General features: G+C 40.6%; 1 protein-coding gene across 9 annotated transcripts in view; it reads left to right on the forward strand.

The window, feature by feature from the left end:
- Positions 1-17,898, forward strand: part of Unc5d (unc-5 netrin receptor D) — a 519,921-nt gene that overhangs the window by 394,652 nt on the left and 107,371 nt on the right. For all 9 annotated transcript variants that reach the window (XM_005066591.4, XM_013110828.3, XM_005066592.4 and 6 more), the window contains exon 5: positions 17,554-17,734. In XM_005066591.4, coding sequence (XP_005066648.1) covers positions 17,554-17,734 — 181 coding nt within the window. The remainder of the gene's footprint in view (positions 1-17,553; positions 17,735-17,898) is intronic.

A 17,898-nucleotide genomic window follows, 5' to 3' on the forward strand; every position in this document is an offset into this window, starting at 1 on the left:
TTTCATCCCAGGAATGCAGGGATGGTTCAACATACGAAAATCCATCAACGTAATCCACCATATAAACAAGCTGAAAAACAAAAATCACATGATCATCTCACTAGATGCTGAAAAAGCCTTTGACAAAATCCAACACCCCTTCATGATAAAGGTCTTGGAGAGATCTGGGATAACAGGGACATACTTAAACATAATAAAAGCTATATACAGTAAACCAACAGCCATCATCAAACTAAATGGACAGAAACTCAACGCAATTCCTCTAAAATCAGGAACAAAACAAGGCTGTCCACTCTCTCCATACCTTTTCAACATGGTACTTGAAGTTCTAGCTATTGCCATACGACAACAAAGGGGGATCAAGGGGATACAAATTGGGAAGGAAGAGGTCAAACTTTCACTGTTTGCAGACGATATGATAGTTTACATCAATGACCCAAAGAACTCTACCAGGGAACTCTTACAACTGATTAACACCTTCAGCAAAGTGGCAGGCTACAAGATCAACTCAAGAAAATCAGTAGCCCTACTATATACAGATGATAAAAGGGCTGAAAGAGAAATCAAAGAAACATCACCCTTTATAATTGCCACAAACAACATAAAATACCTTGGGGTAACGCTAACCAAACAAGTGAAAGACCTGTATCGTAAGAACTTTGAATCTTTAAAGAAAGAAATTAAAGAAGCCCTCAGAAAATGGAAAGATCTCCCATGCTCTTGGATAGGTAGGATCAACGTAGTAAAAATGGCAATCCTGCCAAAAGCAATCTACAGATTCAATGCAATCCCCATTAAAATCCCAGCACAGTTCTTCACAGACCTTGAAAGAACAATAATCAATTTTGTATGGAAAAACAAAAGACCCAGGATAGCCAAAACAACCCTGTTCAACAAGGCAACGTCCGGAGGCATCACCATCCCTGACCTCAAGCTCTATTATAGAGCTATAGTCCTGAAAACAGCTTGGTATTGGCACAAAAATAGACAGGTAGACCAATGGAATCGAATTGAAAACCCCGATATTAACCCACACACGTACGAACATCTGATCTTTGACAAAGAAGCTAAAAATATACAATGGAATAAAGAAAGCATCTTCAACAAATGGTGCTGGCATAACTGGAGACTGGCATGTAGAAGAATGCAGATCGATCCATGTCTATCGCCATGCACAAAACTTAAGTCCAAATGGATCAAAGACCTCAACATAAATCCAGCCACACTGAACCTCTTAGAAGAGAAAGTGGGTGGTACCCTTGAACGAATTGGTACAGGAGACAGCTTCCTGAACATAACACCAGTAGCACAGGCAGTAAGATCAACAATTAATAAATGGGACCTACTGAAACTGAGAAGCTTCTGTAAGGCAAAGGACACAGTCAGCAAGACAAAAAGGCAGCCCACAGAATGGGAAAAAATATTCACTAATCCCACATCGGACAGAGGGTTGATCTCCAAAATTTACAAAGAACTCAAGAAGCAAGTCTCCAAAACAGCAAAGGACCCTATTAAAAAGTGGGCTGCAGAACTAAATAGAGAGTTTTCAATAGAGGAGTCTAAAATGGCTGAGAGGCACTTGAGAAAGTGCTCAACATCCTTAGCCATCCGGGAAATGCAAATCAAAGCAACTCTGAGATACCATCTCACTCCTGTCAGAATGGCTAAAATCAAAAACACCAATGACAATTTATGCTGGAGAGGGTGTGCCGAAAGGGGGACACTCCTCCATTGCTGGTGGGAGTGCCAACTGGTTCAGCCACTTTGGAAAGCAGTATGGAGATTCCTCAGAAAAATGGGAATAAACCTACCACAAGACCCAGCAACTGCACTCTTAGGCATATATCCAAAAGATGCCCATTCATATAACAAAGATGTCTGTTCCACTATGTTCATAGCAGCTTTATTTGTAATAGCCAGAACTTGGAAGCAACCTAGATGTCCCTCACCCGAAGAGTGGATAGAGAAAATGTGGTACATCTACACAATGGAGTACTATTCAGCAGAAAAAAATAATGGAATCATGAGATTCGCAGGCAAATGGATGACACTAGAAGAAACCATCCTGAGTGAGGTAACCCAGTCACAAAAAGAGAAACATGGCATGTACTCTCTCATATATGGATTTTAGACATAGATCTGGGGAGTGCCAGCCTACAATCCTATGGCCAGAGAATCTGGGAAACAGAAACTACATTTAGTGGCTGGTTAAGTACTGAGCTGAACTCAAGAAAGCCAGTATCAGAGAGGGAGGACTGATGATCAAAGGGATTAAGACTGGGCTGGTTTAACCCCCAGAAACAGCTGACCAGACAAAGGTTAACTCTAGAATCCCAGGCATCAGCCTGGGAATCCAGCATGGGACTGATCAAGACCCCCTGAATCTGGGTGTCAGTGAGGAGGCCTAGGTAATCTATTGAGCCTTGGGCAGCAGATCAGTACCCATACCAAGTATACACACGGACTTTGGACTCCCATAGAACAATGTGAGGTGCACTCTCACCCTGAACTCTTGGGAAAGGGTCTAGGCCCTGCCCTATATGAAATGACAGACTATGGACACCCCCATGGAGGGCCTCACCCTCCCTGGGGGAATGAGGGGATAACGGGGGGGGGGATGCGGGGAGGGCACGGGAGGAGGGGAGGGAAAGGGAGAGGGACCTCGTACTGACTTGTGAAGCAACCTTGTTTCTTATCTAAATTTAAAATGGAAAATAAAAAATATTAATAAAAAAAAAAGAATATTCTAATACATAGTAGCCAACCAAAAATAAGTGACATATCAGTCTCTCTTTCCTTTATTACCTTCCCCTCTGATTTTACCCACTCTCACAGTTTCATCGAGTCTACCATCCTTTTCAATAATAAGATAGTCATATTAGTTTCAAAAGAAATACTGTGTGTCTTTGATCTGTGATCTTGGAAATTTCTCTCCAGTTTTTTTTCTCTTTAGTGTTGGGCAGATTAGATAATTAAATGAAATTGCTTTTTTTTTTGGCTATACCATTTGGATACATAATCTGTTGCCTCTGCACACAGCACATCTCAGTCTGCCTTGCCCTTGCCTGATCATGGGTTTGTCTGTCCTAGAAATGCTCAAGAAGCAAGTTCTGGAATCCCAGAGTTCCACCACTTTAAGACAGCAGGACAGGGCTTCACAGAACATTTTTGTTTGGAGCCTGTAACAACAGGCTGAGGCACAGGCTTGTAGAAACAGTTTGTAATCTATTTCTGGAATGAACACCAGAGGTGACATGGACTCCCATCTAAACCTTAATAGCTCTCTCTGAACCACTACTGGTGTGCATAAACTATGCATGCAACGCTCGAGAGTTTGAATCTGGTTGCTTTGAAGCTGTGTTATTATAGTGGGCATGATCTTCCTTCTGACAGTGTGTAGTTTTTTCTTTAGTGGTAACTGCATATATTGGCTAAAAGCAAACTTGTCTGGGATGTATAATCTTCAAAAGAAAAGAAAATGAATGAGCATTGAGACTTACCTTCTTTAAGCATCATTAACTCAGAGTCACATGTCTCTTTGCTGTTTTCATTGTGGTAATGCGGTGAGCTGGCCTCTGATCATTGCCTTCTGTCATTGGAAAAAACTCAAAACTATGCTAATTTATCCTTTGCCACACAATATATGGAGCTGAGCTAATCGGTGCCTGTCACTGCATTTCCTACACAGATCGTTTCCAGAATAGCCTTGCCCTGTGATTGAATGGAAGAAGGTTTTGGTGCGCCACTGTGTAAATGGGGTGCTGCCTGCTTGTGTGTCATATCTATTTGTATGTAACTTTGTGTCAGCTTTATAACCCACTTTGTGTATAAACATTTAGAATCTCTTTGCTTTAATCTGTAAAAAAATGAGTATTTTCTGAGCCCTTGGGGATCCACAGTATAATGAGGAGGAGTAGGAAAGAGGACCTCTCAGTGAATATCCTCTCACCCGAAAGCCATTTGACAAACCTGAGATGATGAAGGGAGTTATGGATGTAGATACAGGTCTTCCTTCCTCCTTCTGAATGGCAGCTCTGTATCCATGTTAATTCTCTCCACCCCAAGTAATGCTTTCCAATGAATGGGACACAATGCTATAAAACAGTGACTTTTTAAAAAAAACATTTTAAAATTAGGAACAATCTTGCTTTACGTGTCAATCCCAGTTCCCTCTGCCTCCCATCCTCCCCTGCCCCACAATGCCCCCTAGCCCATCCCCTTTCTGATCTGCAAGGAGGGTGAGGCCTTCCATGTGGCAGTCCTCAAAGTCTTTCATATCATTTGGAGTAGGGTCTAGGCCCTTCCCATATGTCTAGGATGAGAGCATATCCCTTTATGTGGAATAGGCTCCCAAAGTCCATTTGTATACTAGGTATAAATACTGATCCACTACTAGAGGCCACATAGATTGCCCAGCCCTCCTAACTGACACCCACATTCAAGGGTCTGGAATAGTCCTATGCTGGTTTCCCAGCTATCAGTCTGAGGTCCATGAGTCCCTTTGTTCAGGTCAACTGTTTCTGTGAGTTTTTCCAACCTGGTCTTGACCCCTTTGCTCATTACTTCTCCCTCTCTGCAAATGGATTCCAGGAGTTCAGCTCAGTGTTTATCTGTGGGTGTCTGCTTCTGCTTCCATCAGCTATGGATGAAGACTCTAGGATGGCATTTAAAGTAATCATCAATCTCATTATCGGGGAAGGGCATGTAAGGTAGGCTCTCCACTGTTGCTTAGATTGTTAATTGTGGTCATCCTTGTATATCTCTGGACATTTCCTAGTGCCAGGTTTCTCTTTAAACCTATAATGGCTCCCTCACTTATGATATCTCTTTCTTGCTCCCCTCTATTCTTCCCCTGACTCAATTTTCCTGCTCCCTCATGTCCTCCTCTCCCCTCTTCTCTCCTTCTCTTTCTCTTAAACCCCTCTCCCCTCCCCCTTGCTCCCAATTTTCTCAGGAGATCTTGTCCCTTTCCCCTTCTCTGGGGAACCATGTATGTCTCTCTTAAGGTCTCCCTTACTTTCTAGCTACTCTGGCGGTGTGGACTGTAGGCTGGTAATCCTTTTCTCTATGTCTAAAATCCATATATGAGTGAGTAAATACCATGTATGGCCTTTTGTAACTGGGCTACAAGTTTCTTCTAGTTTTATCTATCTGCCTGTGAATTTCAAGATTCCATTGTTTTTTCCCATTGAATAGTACTCCATTGTGTAAATATACCACATTTTCTTTATCCATTCTTCAGTTGAGGGGCATCTAGGCTGCTTCCAGGTTCTGGCTATTACAAATGATGCAGTTATGAACATAGTTGGACAGGTGTCCTTGTTGTATGAGTGTGCATTCTTTGGGTATATGTCTAAGAGTAGAATTGCTGGATCTTGAGGTAGACTGATTCCCATTTTCCTGAGGAACTGGGAACTGCCATACTGATTTACAAAGTGGCTGTACAAGTTGACACTCCCACCAGCAGTGGAGGAGTGTTCCCATTTCTCCACATCCTCTCCAGCATAAACTGTCATTGGTGTTTTTTATTTTAGCCATTCTGACAGGAGCAAGATGATATCTCAGAGTTGTCTTGATTTGCATTTTCCTTATGGTCTAGGATGTTGAACACTTTCTTAAGTGTCTTTCAGCCATTTTAGATTCTCTATTGAGAATTCTCCAGTTAGTTCTGTATCCCCCTTTTTTGGATAATTTGGTGTTTTGGTGACTAGCTTCTTGAGTTCATTGTATTTATTGGAAACCAGCCCTCTGTCAGATATGGGTTTGGTGAATATCTTTACTCATTCTGTGGGTTGCTGTTTTGTGTCCTTTGCATTACAGAAGCTTCTCAGTTTCAGGAGGTCCCATTTATTAATTGTTAATCTCAGTGTCTATGCTACTGGTGTTATGTTTAGGAAGCATTCTCCAATACCAATTCACTCAAGGGTACCTTACACTTTCTCTTTTAAGAGGTTCAGTGTGGCTGGATTGATGTTGAGGTCTTTGATCCATTTGAACTTAAGTTTTTTGCATGGCAATAGATATGGATCTATCTGCTCTCTTCTACATGTAAGCATCCAGTTATGCCAGCATCATTTGTTTTTTTCCCATTGTATAATTTTAGCTTCTTTGTCAAAAATCAGGTGTCCATAAATGTATGGGTTAATATCAGGGTTTTCAATTTGACTCCATTGGTCTACCTGTCTATTTTTTGTGCCAATACCAAGCTGTTTTCAGGACCATGGCTCTATAATAGAGCTTGATGTCAGGGATGGTGATGCCTCTGGAAGTTCCTTTATTGTACAGGGTTGTTTTGGCTATCCATATAAAGTTTTGTTTTCCCATATAAAGTTATTCTTTCAAGGATTGTGAAAAATTGTACTGGTATTTTGATGGGGATTGCATTGAATCTGTAGATTGCTTTTGGCAAGATTGCCATTTTTACTAGGCTGATCCTACCTATCCAAAGGGTAACATTTTTTAGTCACTGTGACAAAACACCTAAGAGAAGCCAAGGTGAAAGTTTTTGTCTTTTGTAGCTGAGCAGTGGTAGCTGCTGGAGTGCTTTGGCCTGAGGCAATGGGAGCTTGCAGGGTGGTGTGTTCATACCTTGGTAGATACTGAAGCAGAAGGTTTAACTCGAAGGCCAGATTGTAACCCTCAAAGGCTGGTTCCTACCTCACTGTGTCTACTAGCAAAGTACCATATTTAATGATGCCACAATCTCAGCTGGAAGTGAGGATTCAAACACAGGAATCTGTGGAGGATATCTCACATTCAAGCCAGAACATTGCTTAGAGCACTGAAGAGATGGAGCTTGGCAGCTTTTGAGTGGGGAGGGGTAAGAAGGACTTGACATGCAGAATGTATCCATGTAGATAACAACAAGCACAGGTAGATTTGGTGAAGACAAGATCCACCACACTGGATAATACAGAAGTAAAGCAATGGTGGACCAGCCATCATTTACAAGCATCCTCTAATTCCAAGTCTTACCTGATCTTCTATTTGTAGTGATTCTGCATGATGTTCTCCTTTTCTCTGGTCATTATTTGTGAGTACTTTAAATGTTGCATTCCTCACTCATGACAATTAACCATCTAAGTAAGCAGGTTATGAGGATGGGCTTATAAAATAAAGTTTTTAAATCACAGAAAGCTATGCCCAATGTTGTACCTGAGGCTGGGAAGCAAAAGAACAATGGATTTGACAGGATTCACAGTAAATGAGAATGCAGTATTTCACAATTGGCTCAGGATTCTGTGGCCCCTGTTCATCATCCTGCACATTCATGTGTGCGTTCTGGCTGAGCTCCTTAAGTCTCTGTCACTTGCCTGGGTCTCCTTCTGAGGCTTGATAGTGAAGCCACATTCCTACTTTCTTTTGTGATAGATAAACAGGTAAGTAGAACTAAATGGAAGAAACTGCAATGTAGGTGGCTTTAAAATCAATCTGTCCAGCCTGTAAGGAAAAGATCACACATGAGGAACCAGTAGCACTATGGGAAATAACTTGAAAGACAGCTAATACCTAACTCACAAGTAACAGAACAAGTGATGATGTCAAGCAACCTTAGAGGATGGTGTGTTCCATCATGAGCACAGGCTTGTCCCTCAGGAGATTGCTGAGTCCCAGCTAAAATGATGTGACAATGTGCTATCAGATTACGGGAAATATTAGAAAGCAGTGCTTCACATAGTGACTAAGAAACCTAAGAAAATAGCAAATGCCTCACAGTAGACAAAATATGTAGACTCCTAATTCCATGAGTGACACCTTTGATAAACCAATAAGAATACAAAATAGAAAATTTGTATTGTCTCTTTTCCAGTTGTAGAGATCAAGCAAGATAATGCATCGGATTGTGAAGACAAAGACACTAAGAACCTGTGATGCCTTCTCCCTTTTTAAATGGCCACAGCATAGCTTCCTCCTCTTCAGAATTATGTTTCTGTCTGATACAAGGGAAAGAACAGAATGTGTTCATAGGTCACCCATTGGCTTAGCTACAGTTGGTGTGTGTAAATATATTAAGATTCTGAACTAGATCATTGTAGCATATTTCCAGGAGCTATATGCTCTATTCATTTCTATTCATTTCCAAGAAGCAAAAGAAAACTCCAGATAACTTGGAGACAGTTGCTATCATTATCCTTGGCACACACTAGATTTCAGTAATGTCCTCATGTCAATTTAAGTCACGTTCTAAGCAGTCTGACAACATTGGTATAGCATGGGTGGAACATGTGCACTTAGCTGGGTTTTTTTTAAATTCCTTTTTGACCTTTCTCTCTTTTTAAAATGTTGACCATTTCATACATACATGTATTGTGGTTATAATCATGCCCACTAGCCTCTGCTATCTCCTTCCTTCTCTCAGAGCCCTTTCTTTCCAACTGTTTCTTAGTGGCTACATTACTGAGTAAATGACATCCACTCCCATGTCAATCATTAGTGGTCAGTAGCTTCTCAGAAGAGCATGGGGTCTCATAAGCTCCTCCACTTTACACAATGGAGTATTGAAGGACCCGATCTTGTATATCTTGTATGTGTTCATTTGTTTCTGTATGTTCATCATTGTAATGACCAATTTTGTCAGTATTTCATAGCACTCCTCCACATCCTATGGTTCTTATGTATTTTTGCTCTCTCTTCTGTAATACTCCCAGGATGCTTGTTGGTAGGTGAGATAGATGTCCTGTTTGTGGCTGAGTGATCAACAGTCACTTATTCTCAATACTTTAATCATATAAGCATACTCATAACTATTCTTTACTCCAGGCTGAAAATAACACTTGTCTGTGGGTATAAACATAAATATTTAAAAGGAATTTTGGCCACATGACTTTTTAGGGAAACAATGATTGCATGGCACATACCTTTAATTTCAGCACCTGGAAGATAAGTAAGAGATTTGAGAGTTCAAAGCCAGTTTGGACTACATAATGAAACTGTGGTGTTTTGAAAGAAAATGCCCCCCAAAGGGAATGACGCTATTAGAAGGTATGATCTTTTTGGAGTAAGTGTGGTTTTGTTAGAGGAAGTATGTCACTTTGGAGGTAGAATTTGAGATCTCCTATATGTTCAAGCCATGCGCAGTGAGACAGTACACTTCCTGTTGCCTTTGGATCAAAATGTTGGATTCCCCAGCATCATATATGCCTGCACACCACCACACTCCTAGTCACTATGCTCTTCTCCATGGTGATAAAGGACTAAACTTCTTAAACTGTAAGCTGCCACCTCAATTACATGTTTTCTTTTACAAGAGTTGTCATCATGGTATCTCTTCACAGCAATAGAAACTGATTAAGACAGAGACCATTGTCAAAACACAAAACAAAAGGGGTTGGAATGTAACTCCATGTTAGAGCACTTGCTCAGTGAATACAAGGTCCTTAGATAGATGCTCAGTAGCACACACACACACACACACACACACACACAGATGCATATACATGCACTTATGTATACGCATACATATGCATGGGTACAAGAGCATACACACACACACACACACACACACACACACACACACACACACACACTGAATTGTGATTAAAAGAGTAGCACCTGGTCATTGCCGAAGCAAGACTAGATCGATTGGTATCAAGTTAGGAATATCTGTTTGACAAAAATTCATGGTGTGAGTAAAAGTGTGTCCATAGACTTGACTATACCAATGTCTTGTGGTGGAAGAGTGCAGTAGTTTCCTCTTTGTTCCCATAACCCCTGCCTTTACTCCTGCTGGCCCCTCTCTCTCTACCCCTATCATTTATACATCTCAGATTATCTGCTCAGGAGGTAAGATACCTTCTCCTTCTCCTGTCTGTTGTTGCACGGAAAGTCAGTCATACTTGTTTTTTGTAACATGGTGAACTCACAGACAAGCTTGGAGGCTAGTAGGGCAGGAAAGGGCAGTGTTGAGAGCTGCTGTGGCCTTCCAGTCTTTCCCTGATTCTATCCCACATATACCAACATAGCCTTGTCTCTAACCCTCAGCACTATCATGCTGTGGCTTCCTCAGCCATTTTTAACAATAGTTGATGGTATATTATTACTCTTACATAGCTCATACCTAGAATAAATAAATGAAATGCAATATGAAGGAACATGTAAGTATTTAAAACACTAGTGACTTCCCAAATACATCAATTAAAATGTTCCCCTTCTATCTTGTATCTGTACTCATGACTAATACCTACAATATTCCTTTCTCTTGGACAGACGTAAGATTTTAAAATTGCTGGTGAAGGAGCTTGGCAGTGGGTAGATCAAAAATAAAACAGTCACAAATGATGAGGGAAAGAATTTTTCAAATCCCTTAGATTGCATCTATTAAATATATAAGCAATTCCTTTGACGCTGAGTCTACCCAGTTCCCGGAAAAGACATGAGATTGAGGGAAAGTGCTCCTGGTAGATTGCATCAAGGAATGGTCCCTATGGAATTTTCTGAGAAAGGAGCAAGAAAGATTTCCAGGTTAGTAACACCTAGAATTTAAAGGTCATATGGTTTGGGTTCTGCATGGGAACATCCAGCCCATGCCAATGTCTATCGCTTCTTCTAGACCTGGTGTCTTCTGGTTTTGGAACCAAACAAACGCCACTCCCACTGCATACATGAGAATGCTGGTGTGCTGTCAGATGACAGTGAATATTATGCTCCATGTGTCCATACATAACTGTACTTAGTAAAAGGGCACAGTGAGTGACAGCTAGCAATGCAGTGCATCCAAGTATTACAGATTACCTTCATTCCAGATAAAATTCTCTCCCTCAAAGCATGCTCCCCTCTTCCAAAGGAATATCCCTCCACATCTTACTGTATATCATGGCATCTACTGGGGAGGAAAGCCCATCCACTCCCCAGCTTCCTACCAACAGCAAACCAGGATTCAGCTCTCTTGAAAGAAATTTAATTGTCCTCAATGGTCTGTGTTTCCAGATTTGTTTATAAACTGGAAAAATCGACAAATGGCAGACCATCTGTATATAACACTGTGCTAATGAATGCAGGCATCCTGCAGACCCGTAGGCTCATTACCCCCAAGTAACTAGTTTCTTCACATGTTCCTAAGCAAGGCTGTCCATCTGAAGCAAGGAAGTGGAAATCAGATGAAGAATGATCTCTCTTCAGGGTGCAAGCCAGACACCAACAACCTTTAGAAATGTTAAGCCTCTCTGTTGAAAATATGACCTGCCAGCAGGCAGTCATCTGGATCACTGATGTAAATGTCTGTGAGCCTCAGGTGTCAATGTATTGATCCTCAGTGCTATACAGAAAATTTGTATCCTTTTGCAAAGAGCTTTAAGTAGACACTTCCAACTCTGGCAACTTCTCATAAAGGGATTTCTAGAATCACAGTACTGTACAGAGGTTCCTAAGCTCTATGATGCTCTCTGACCCTTACATGAGAAATCACAGCAAACAAAAAGACACCTGTGAACCAGCACACATATGGAGACCAGGGAGGCCAATGCAAGGAGGAAAACTGTCATCAGAGGACAATGAGCTCCTCTGTGTTGATGCTGACTAGAGATCTCAGGTTGGACACCACACTGTAGTTTTGTAGAGATGAGGGTCTAATCTGTATCTTGCTATGGTGCATGCTTTGTCACATGGCTTCTGTAAGAAATCCTTAGCGCTGTCCTTTTTCATGGTGGTAACAATCAGACCCTAACTAGCAAGGGTTTATTTGCACAGGTCTCTTGGTCTATATCTCTCCTCAGATTCCACTAACCCATAATTCTTGTCATGGAGGCTGAATACCCTGTAAGTCTGAAGAGTTCTGTATAATGTATTAAAGGCAAAAGAGATTTTAAGCAAAAATTAAATCAATTGAATTTTTATTCTATTATCACATTTTTTATTTTAAAAGAAAGGCCAATGTTTCTAGCAAAAGTGGTACAACAAAGGGAGACTGAAAGTGGCATATTTTTAAAAGAAAAATGAGAGTCAGCTCATATTTTGAAATGGAGCAGTCTCTTAATACACGGGCAATGTATCTGTGTCTTGCACCCAGAAGCACTGTATTAATTTATGGTGCTGCCTAAGCCCCAGGATAATGAAGTTTGCAACTGAAGAGTATGAATGCATGTGTGCATGGGGTGTATGTGTGTGTAAGTGTGTGTGTGTGTTTCTACATTAGAAGCACTTAGCTCATCAAAAATGTTTTAAATTTCTCTAAGTGACAAAACCATAAATCTAATACAATGTGTCAACTTTATAAGCCCAGAAAATAGCAAACTGATTTCTTACTAAAATCCCTGCCATCTGTTAAATGGATAAACTATTAGGTTACTAATAAAAGGCTCTACTTTTAGAAATGCACTGATGTGTGGGTTGTTTATAGACACAATTTAATTGATGAACTTCAGTCCTGGCACCACTAATAAACAGTGTAAAAGAAAGTGCACAAACACCTAGAGCATGTATACACTTGCGTGTGGCTAAATTGGTGGAACGCTTAGCTGGGCCAGTGTGTAGTGGTGGCTGAGATTGTGCTTGGAACATCTCTAGGGGCTTTATTACCACATACAAAGCAGGAGGAGAATACTCTCCCATGGGACACAAAGAAGGTGGCTTGGGCATGGCCTCATGCTTGTAGTTCAAAGGATACAAATCTGCTGCTAAGAATCCCTGCCCCCTCTGTCAGTCTCATGATCTTTTCTCCTTTACCCTTTTTTTTTTTAATTTTGGCTTTTCAGTGAAGCTTTGTATTGAAGAAACATTCTGTGGCCAAATATAAAGTTGGAAGTTGCTATGCTCCATGATAAACTCAAGGAGATATTTTATAGCCAATGTGGCTTTTTTTCCTGAACATTACAAATGTTTTTTCTCAAATGTATCTCAACTCCCAGTAGGAAAAAAAACATAACCACTAAGATCTTAAATATGCATATACTACAATTCTGATCTTTCTAAACATGTCTATGTTTGTGACTGGGTTTCACTTTGCAAATCTATATATAGCATTCAATCTATAGTTTTGTATTTTAACTTTCATATTTGTTTTAATGTCTATATAATGCTAAGTTGAGTTTCTGACTCATGATTGGTTTTCATGATTCCCCCCCTTTCCTCTTTCTTATTTTCTTCTTTACTTTTTCTAACCAAAAAAAATAATGTACTATTATCAAATTTCCATCTCTAGTCCTGTGTGGGTTAGCTTTGTGTCAAGCTAGCATAGTTAGAAACATTTGGGAAGAGGGACTCTCAATTGAGAAAGTGCTTCCATGACTGATCTATAGGGAATTGTTGGGCATTTTATTGATTGATTGATTAACTGATTGATTGATTGATTGATTGATTGATGTGGGAGAGCCAAGTTCATTGTGGGTAGCACTGATCCTGGACAAATGATCCTGAGTTGTATAAGAAAACAGACTGAAAGCTGGACATCATGGCACATGCCTTTAATCCCAGGACCCAGGAGGCAGAGGCAGAGAATCTCTAAGAGTTCAAGACCAGTCTGATCTACATTATGAGTTACATGACAGCCAGGGCTATGTAGAGAGACCCTGTCTCAAAAGAAAAAAGAAAGAAGAGAAAAATAGAGGGAGGGAGGGAGGAAGGGAGCAAGGGAGGGAGAGATAAACAAGCCATAGAAGCCAGTAAACTGTGTTTCTACATAGCTTCTAGTTTAGTTTCTGCCCTGAGTTTCTACCTTGACTTTTCTCAGTGATGAAGTATGACCTGAGAGTTGTAAACTGAAATAAACTGTCCTTCCCGGGTTGCTTTAGGTCTTGGTGTTTTATCATAGCAATAGCAGTCCTAAGTGAGGCAATCCATAATGCTTTGTTTTGGAAAAATCCTAGGCATATACTGTCAAAAGGATATGATAGATAATGGCATTGCTATTTTTAGGACTACCCAGTGTGGATACATTTAGGGGAAAGTTATAGCACAATGGAGTGATGGTGATTCATTGTTTAGAAAGCACAGCTGGGTAAGACATCTCAAAGAATATTGCATGTAATCTGAGTTCAGAATATCAAGTCAGTGGGGCCATGGGTTCCTCAGGGATTGGGCTCTAGGTCAGGAAGGGACTTGACTTGAGTTTCTAGAAGAAGTTGAAGTCTTAATCTAACTAGAGGGGAGTAGGTAAGCCGAGGTGAAATATGAGTGGAAGAATTCATGTAGGAAGCAGATAGAGTCCAAACCACAGAAGGGATGCCTTCATTTGGAGAAGAAGTGAACCCACTGAATGATTTCTATCTGCAAATTGAGAGCATCTGGTCTATGAGGCAAAATCCAGGTTAGAGGCAGGAGAAGAAGTAGTAGCAGACCAGTGAGTCATCAGGCCACTACAGCATTTCTAGAGGCAATGGGGAAGGAATAAGTATAAGGTAAACTTCCCTGTGGTGCTGTCCAGTGAAAACCAAAGAAACCACATAATACAGGCTGTATGGCAATGTTTGTTTTTAAGGATAAAAGTGTGTGTGTGTGTGTGTGTGTGTGTGTGTGTGTGTGTGTGTGTGTCTGTATGCATGTGTGCACACAAACATGTGTCTATTGCGGGCAGTGCGTGTGCATGTGTGGAAATGAATGGCAGTGAACAACAATCTTAGGCATCATTCTTTAGGAACCGTTCATAATCTCTGGAGGCAGAATTCTTACAGGCTTAGAACTTGCCAAGTAGGCTTGGCTGCTTGGCAAGGGAGTTTAGGGAATCAATGCCTCATCAGTCCTAACACTGAGATTACAAGCATGTACCCCAACACTGGCTTTTTTTAAGGTAGGTTCTGGTGATAGAACGCAGGTCCTCAAGCTTACAAGGCAAACAATATACCAACTGAGCTATATCCGTAGTCCAGGAAAGTTATATTATCACTTAACATATTACTAGTGATATATAATGCATACTGTTTAATTCTTTAACTAGCTATATATTTATCTCCACACCCTGTTTACTGAGTGAATTCTAATCAAATAAAAGAAGGGTTCAGCTCATTCATATTGTTTTCCTCATATTGTCCACACTGACCATTTTTTCACTAAATTTATAGTACAGTTGGCCTAGTTTGCTTCATTTGTGCTTGGTCTATTTTATAGATTTCAAATCTGCACATAGCTCTCTACTTGATAAGTATGCTTTGAATTCCTCTGGGCCACTCATTCGAGAATGTTGTCCTTATTTCCCAGACACTGGGGATCTTAGGCTCTGTCTCCAGGACCACTGCTTACAGAGCTCTGTACTCAAGAACTGATTTGTGTATGGACAGGCACAGGGTTTCCCTGCCTCTACCCATCTGTGTAAAAAGAATATAGAGACATAGAACAACATGCAGAAAGGGCTTCCCAAGCACTGCCAACATCAAAGTTCATGAGTTAACTAGTTAATAGGTATTTCTCTGCAGCATTTCTGAGCCGGAAGAGTGGAAGCAGAGTGTATCTCTCAGACATATTTTGTTGACTATTTTGTTGTATGTAATGAGTTAGGAGTAAGAGTGATTTAGAGATCACTAGTTCTCTCTATCCTGAAGGAAGCAGTCATCTCAGAGGTTGGTGGCTATGTTACTTGGTGCTTTTGTTGAGGATATGGATTCCTTTTGTTATTTATGTCTTGCCATTCTAAGTAAGACTTTAAAAGGAATTTGCCCTCTTGTTTGGAAAAATGTGTTTACGTAGCCTTCAGTACAGTCTCTGATACTCAGTCAATGTTTTTATCACTTGTTATATGGGTAATGAATCACTGTGAAACCCACTATGTCCATGGGAAATTAAAGACTTTGAGTCATATACTAATATTGAGATGTGTTGTAAAAGGAGATTCTCTACCCTGTGTTGTTTAATAGAGCCACATTCCTTGTCTCTGCATGGTTAATAATTGGTGACTCTCCAGGATGGATCATGGGGATACTGAAGGGATCTGTGGGGTTAGTACTTCATTGAGCTTCTTACCTCATTGTGTAGCTCAAGATGGTCTGTGTAGCTTAAGATGGTGCAGATCTATTTATTCTTCTGGTGCTTCAAGGTCTCTTCTTTTGCCATTTGGCATTGTTTTCCTTTTTCAGTGGCTTCCTTGTTGGGTTACTTTTAGGTGATGATACTTTTTGGTATCTGAACATTCATGAATGGGCAATACGTATGAAAAATAATGAAGGGCCATGATTAAGTTTCATCTGGTAAATAACTTCCTTTTCATAAGGACTGTCACACCTTTGCTATGCTGAACAGTTATATGACAAATACAACTTACTGATTATAAATTTGAATTCCTTATGTTTAAAAACAAAATTAAATGAAGCTTCTTATGCTAAAACTAATTCTCAATTAGCTATGCTAATTGTGGGCCAAGCATAACAGAATATCCCCTGTGCAACATACCCCTGTGAATTTGTGTCAACATCCTCACTGCCATTAGAGGAGTAACCCAAATGTCTCTCTCTCTCTCTCTCTCTCTCTGTCTCTCTGTCTCTCTCTCTCTCTCTCTCTCTCTCTCTCACACACACACACACACACACACACACACACACACAAACACACACACACACACACAAACATTGTTCTCCAAATCTTGGGAATCATGATTCTATGATAAGTTATAGTTTCCACACATTTGTCAGATCACTGTGCTTTACAAATGCTGATAACCTGAACTAAATGTCACATGTGGCCATATTGTCACAAGATGGTGAAGGTATTTTGATATAGAGCAGAGGACAAAGGGGGAAGGCAAACAGTTCAACCATGGCAAACCACCATGCTTATTGACCTAGTAACTAAAATATTGTGCATCTACATGGGGGTAGAATAAGGAAAGTGGGACTGAATCCTTCCTAGAGTTACTAAGGGTGGTGAGCTTTCATTGAGGAAGAATAAAAGATGACAAACAAAATGATTCTTCCATCATACTTCACGACCTAATAACTAAGTGTGGTAAGAATAAAGAATAGGGATCTTCTACCTATGTCTTCCTCACGTGTCCCAGGAAATGAAAGCGGAGTAACAGTAGGACCAGAGTGGAATTAGTGCTCCTTCCAAAATCTAGATGAAATCTCTTGAACCTTTGAAGAAGTAACCCAGAAGGATAATCTCCAACTCTGGGGAATTTTGAGAGTGAGATGTTTGATTCTATGATTTTTTCTAGCTGTATTTCTTCATCTTGGCTATATTTTCAGGCTTCTATTAAAACTTAAATGAAAATGCAGGGACTTGGAATTTTGCCCAGTAAAATATTCTCTTAACAATAAGTACAAATCCAACATACATCTGTTGACTTTTCTAAGTTACAATGCCCAGATTAGAAATAGCATCATCATCATTGCCGTCATCATCGTCATTGTCCTCCTGCTCATCACTGGATTTCTAGCAAAAAGAAATAGCCTAATTTTAGTCATTCCTGTTCTATTACCTGTTTTTAAAAAATGGGTCAAAGTTATTAGGAGGGTTTTAACTTGAGTGTCTATTTCCCAAATAGAGCCAGATTTACTCAGTAAGCAGGCAGAATGTGGAATACAAAGCAGTGTTCATAACACCTCTGTGTGTTGTATCACAGATGCACACAGTCTACTCCTGGAAGAGAGTTTATTCTTGTGATGACTTATAAATGTCCTTTTCTGCCTGTAGGTGGAATGGCTGAAAAATGAGGAACCCATTGACTCTGAGCAGGATGAGAACATTGACACCAGGGCTGACCATAACCTGATCATCAGGCAAGCCCGGCTCTCAGACTCGGGGAATTACACCTGTATGGCAGCCAACATTGTGGCCAAGAGGAGGAGCCTGTCAGCAACTGTGGTGGTCTACGGTAAGACCTGCCCAAAGGCCAGGAAGGGATAGGGAGGGCTAAAACAGAGATGTAAAGAGCCGTGTACTATATTGAAATTTCCAGTCCAAGAGCTAAGGGGCACCTGGGTCATTCACTGCAGTGCTGTCCCACCTCACTCCTGTGCCAGGTGAGAGAGCATCCCT

The sequence above is a fragment of the Mesocricetus auratus genome, unplaced genomic scaffold (genome assembly GCF_017639785.1).
Source record: "Mesocricetus auratus isolate SY011 unplaced genomic scaffold, BCM_Maur_2.0 Super-Scaffold_100026, whole genome shotgun sequence".
Taxonomy (NCBI): domain Eukaryota; kingdom Metazoa; phylum Chordata; class Mammalia; order Rodentia; family Cricetidae; genus Mesocricetus; species Mesocricetus auratus.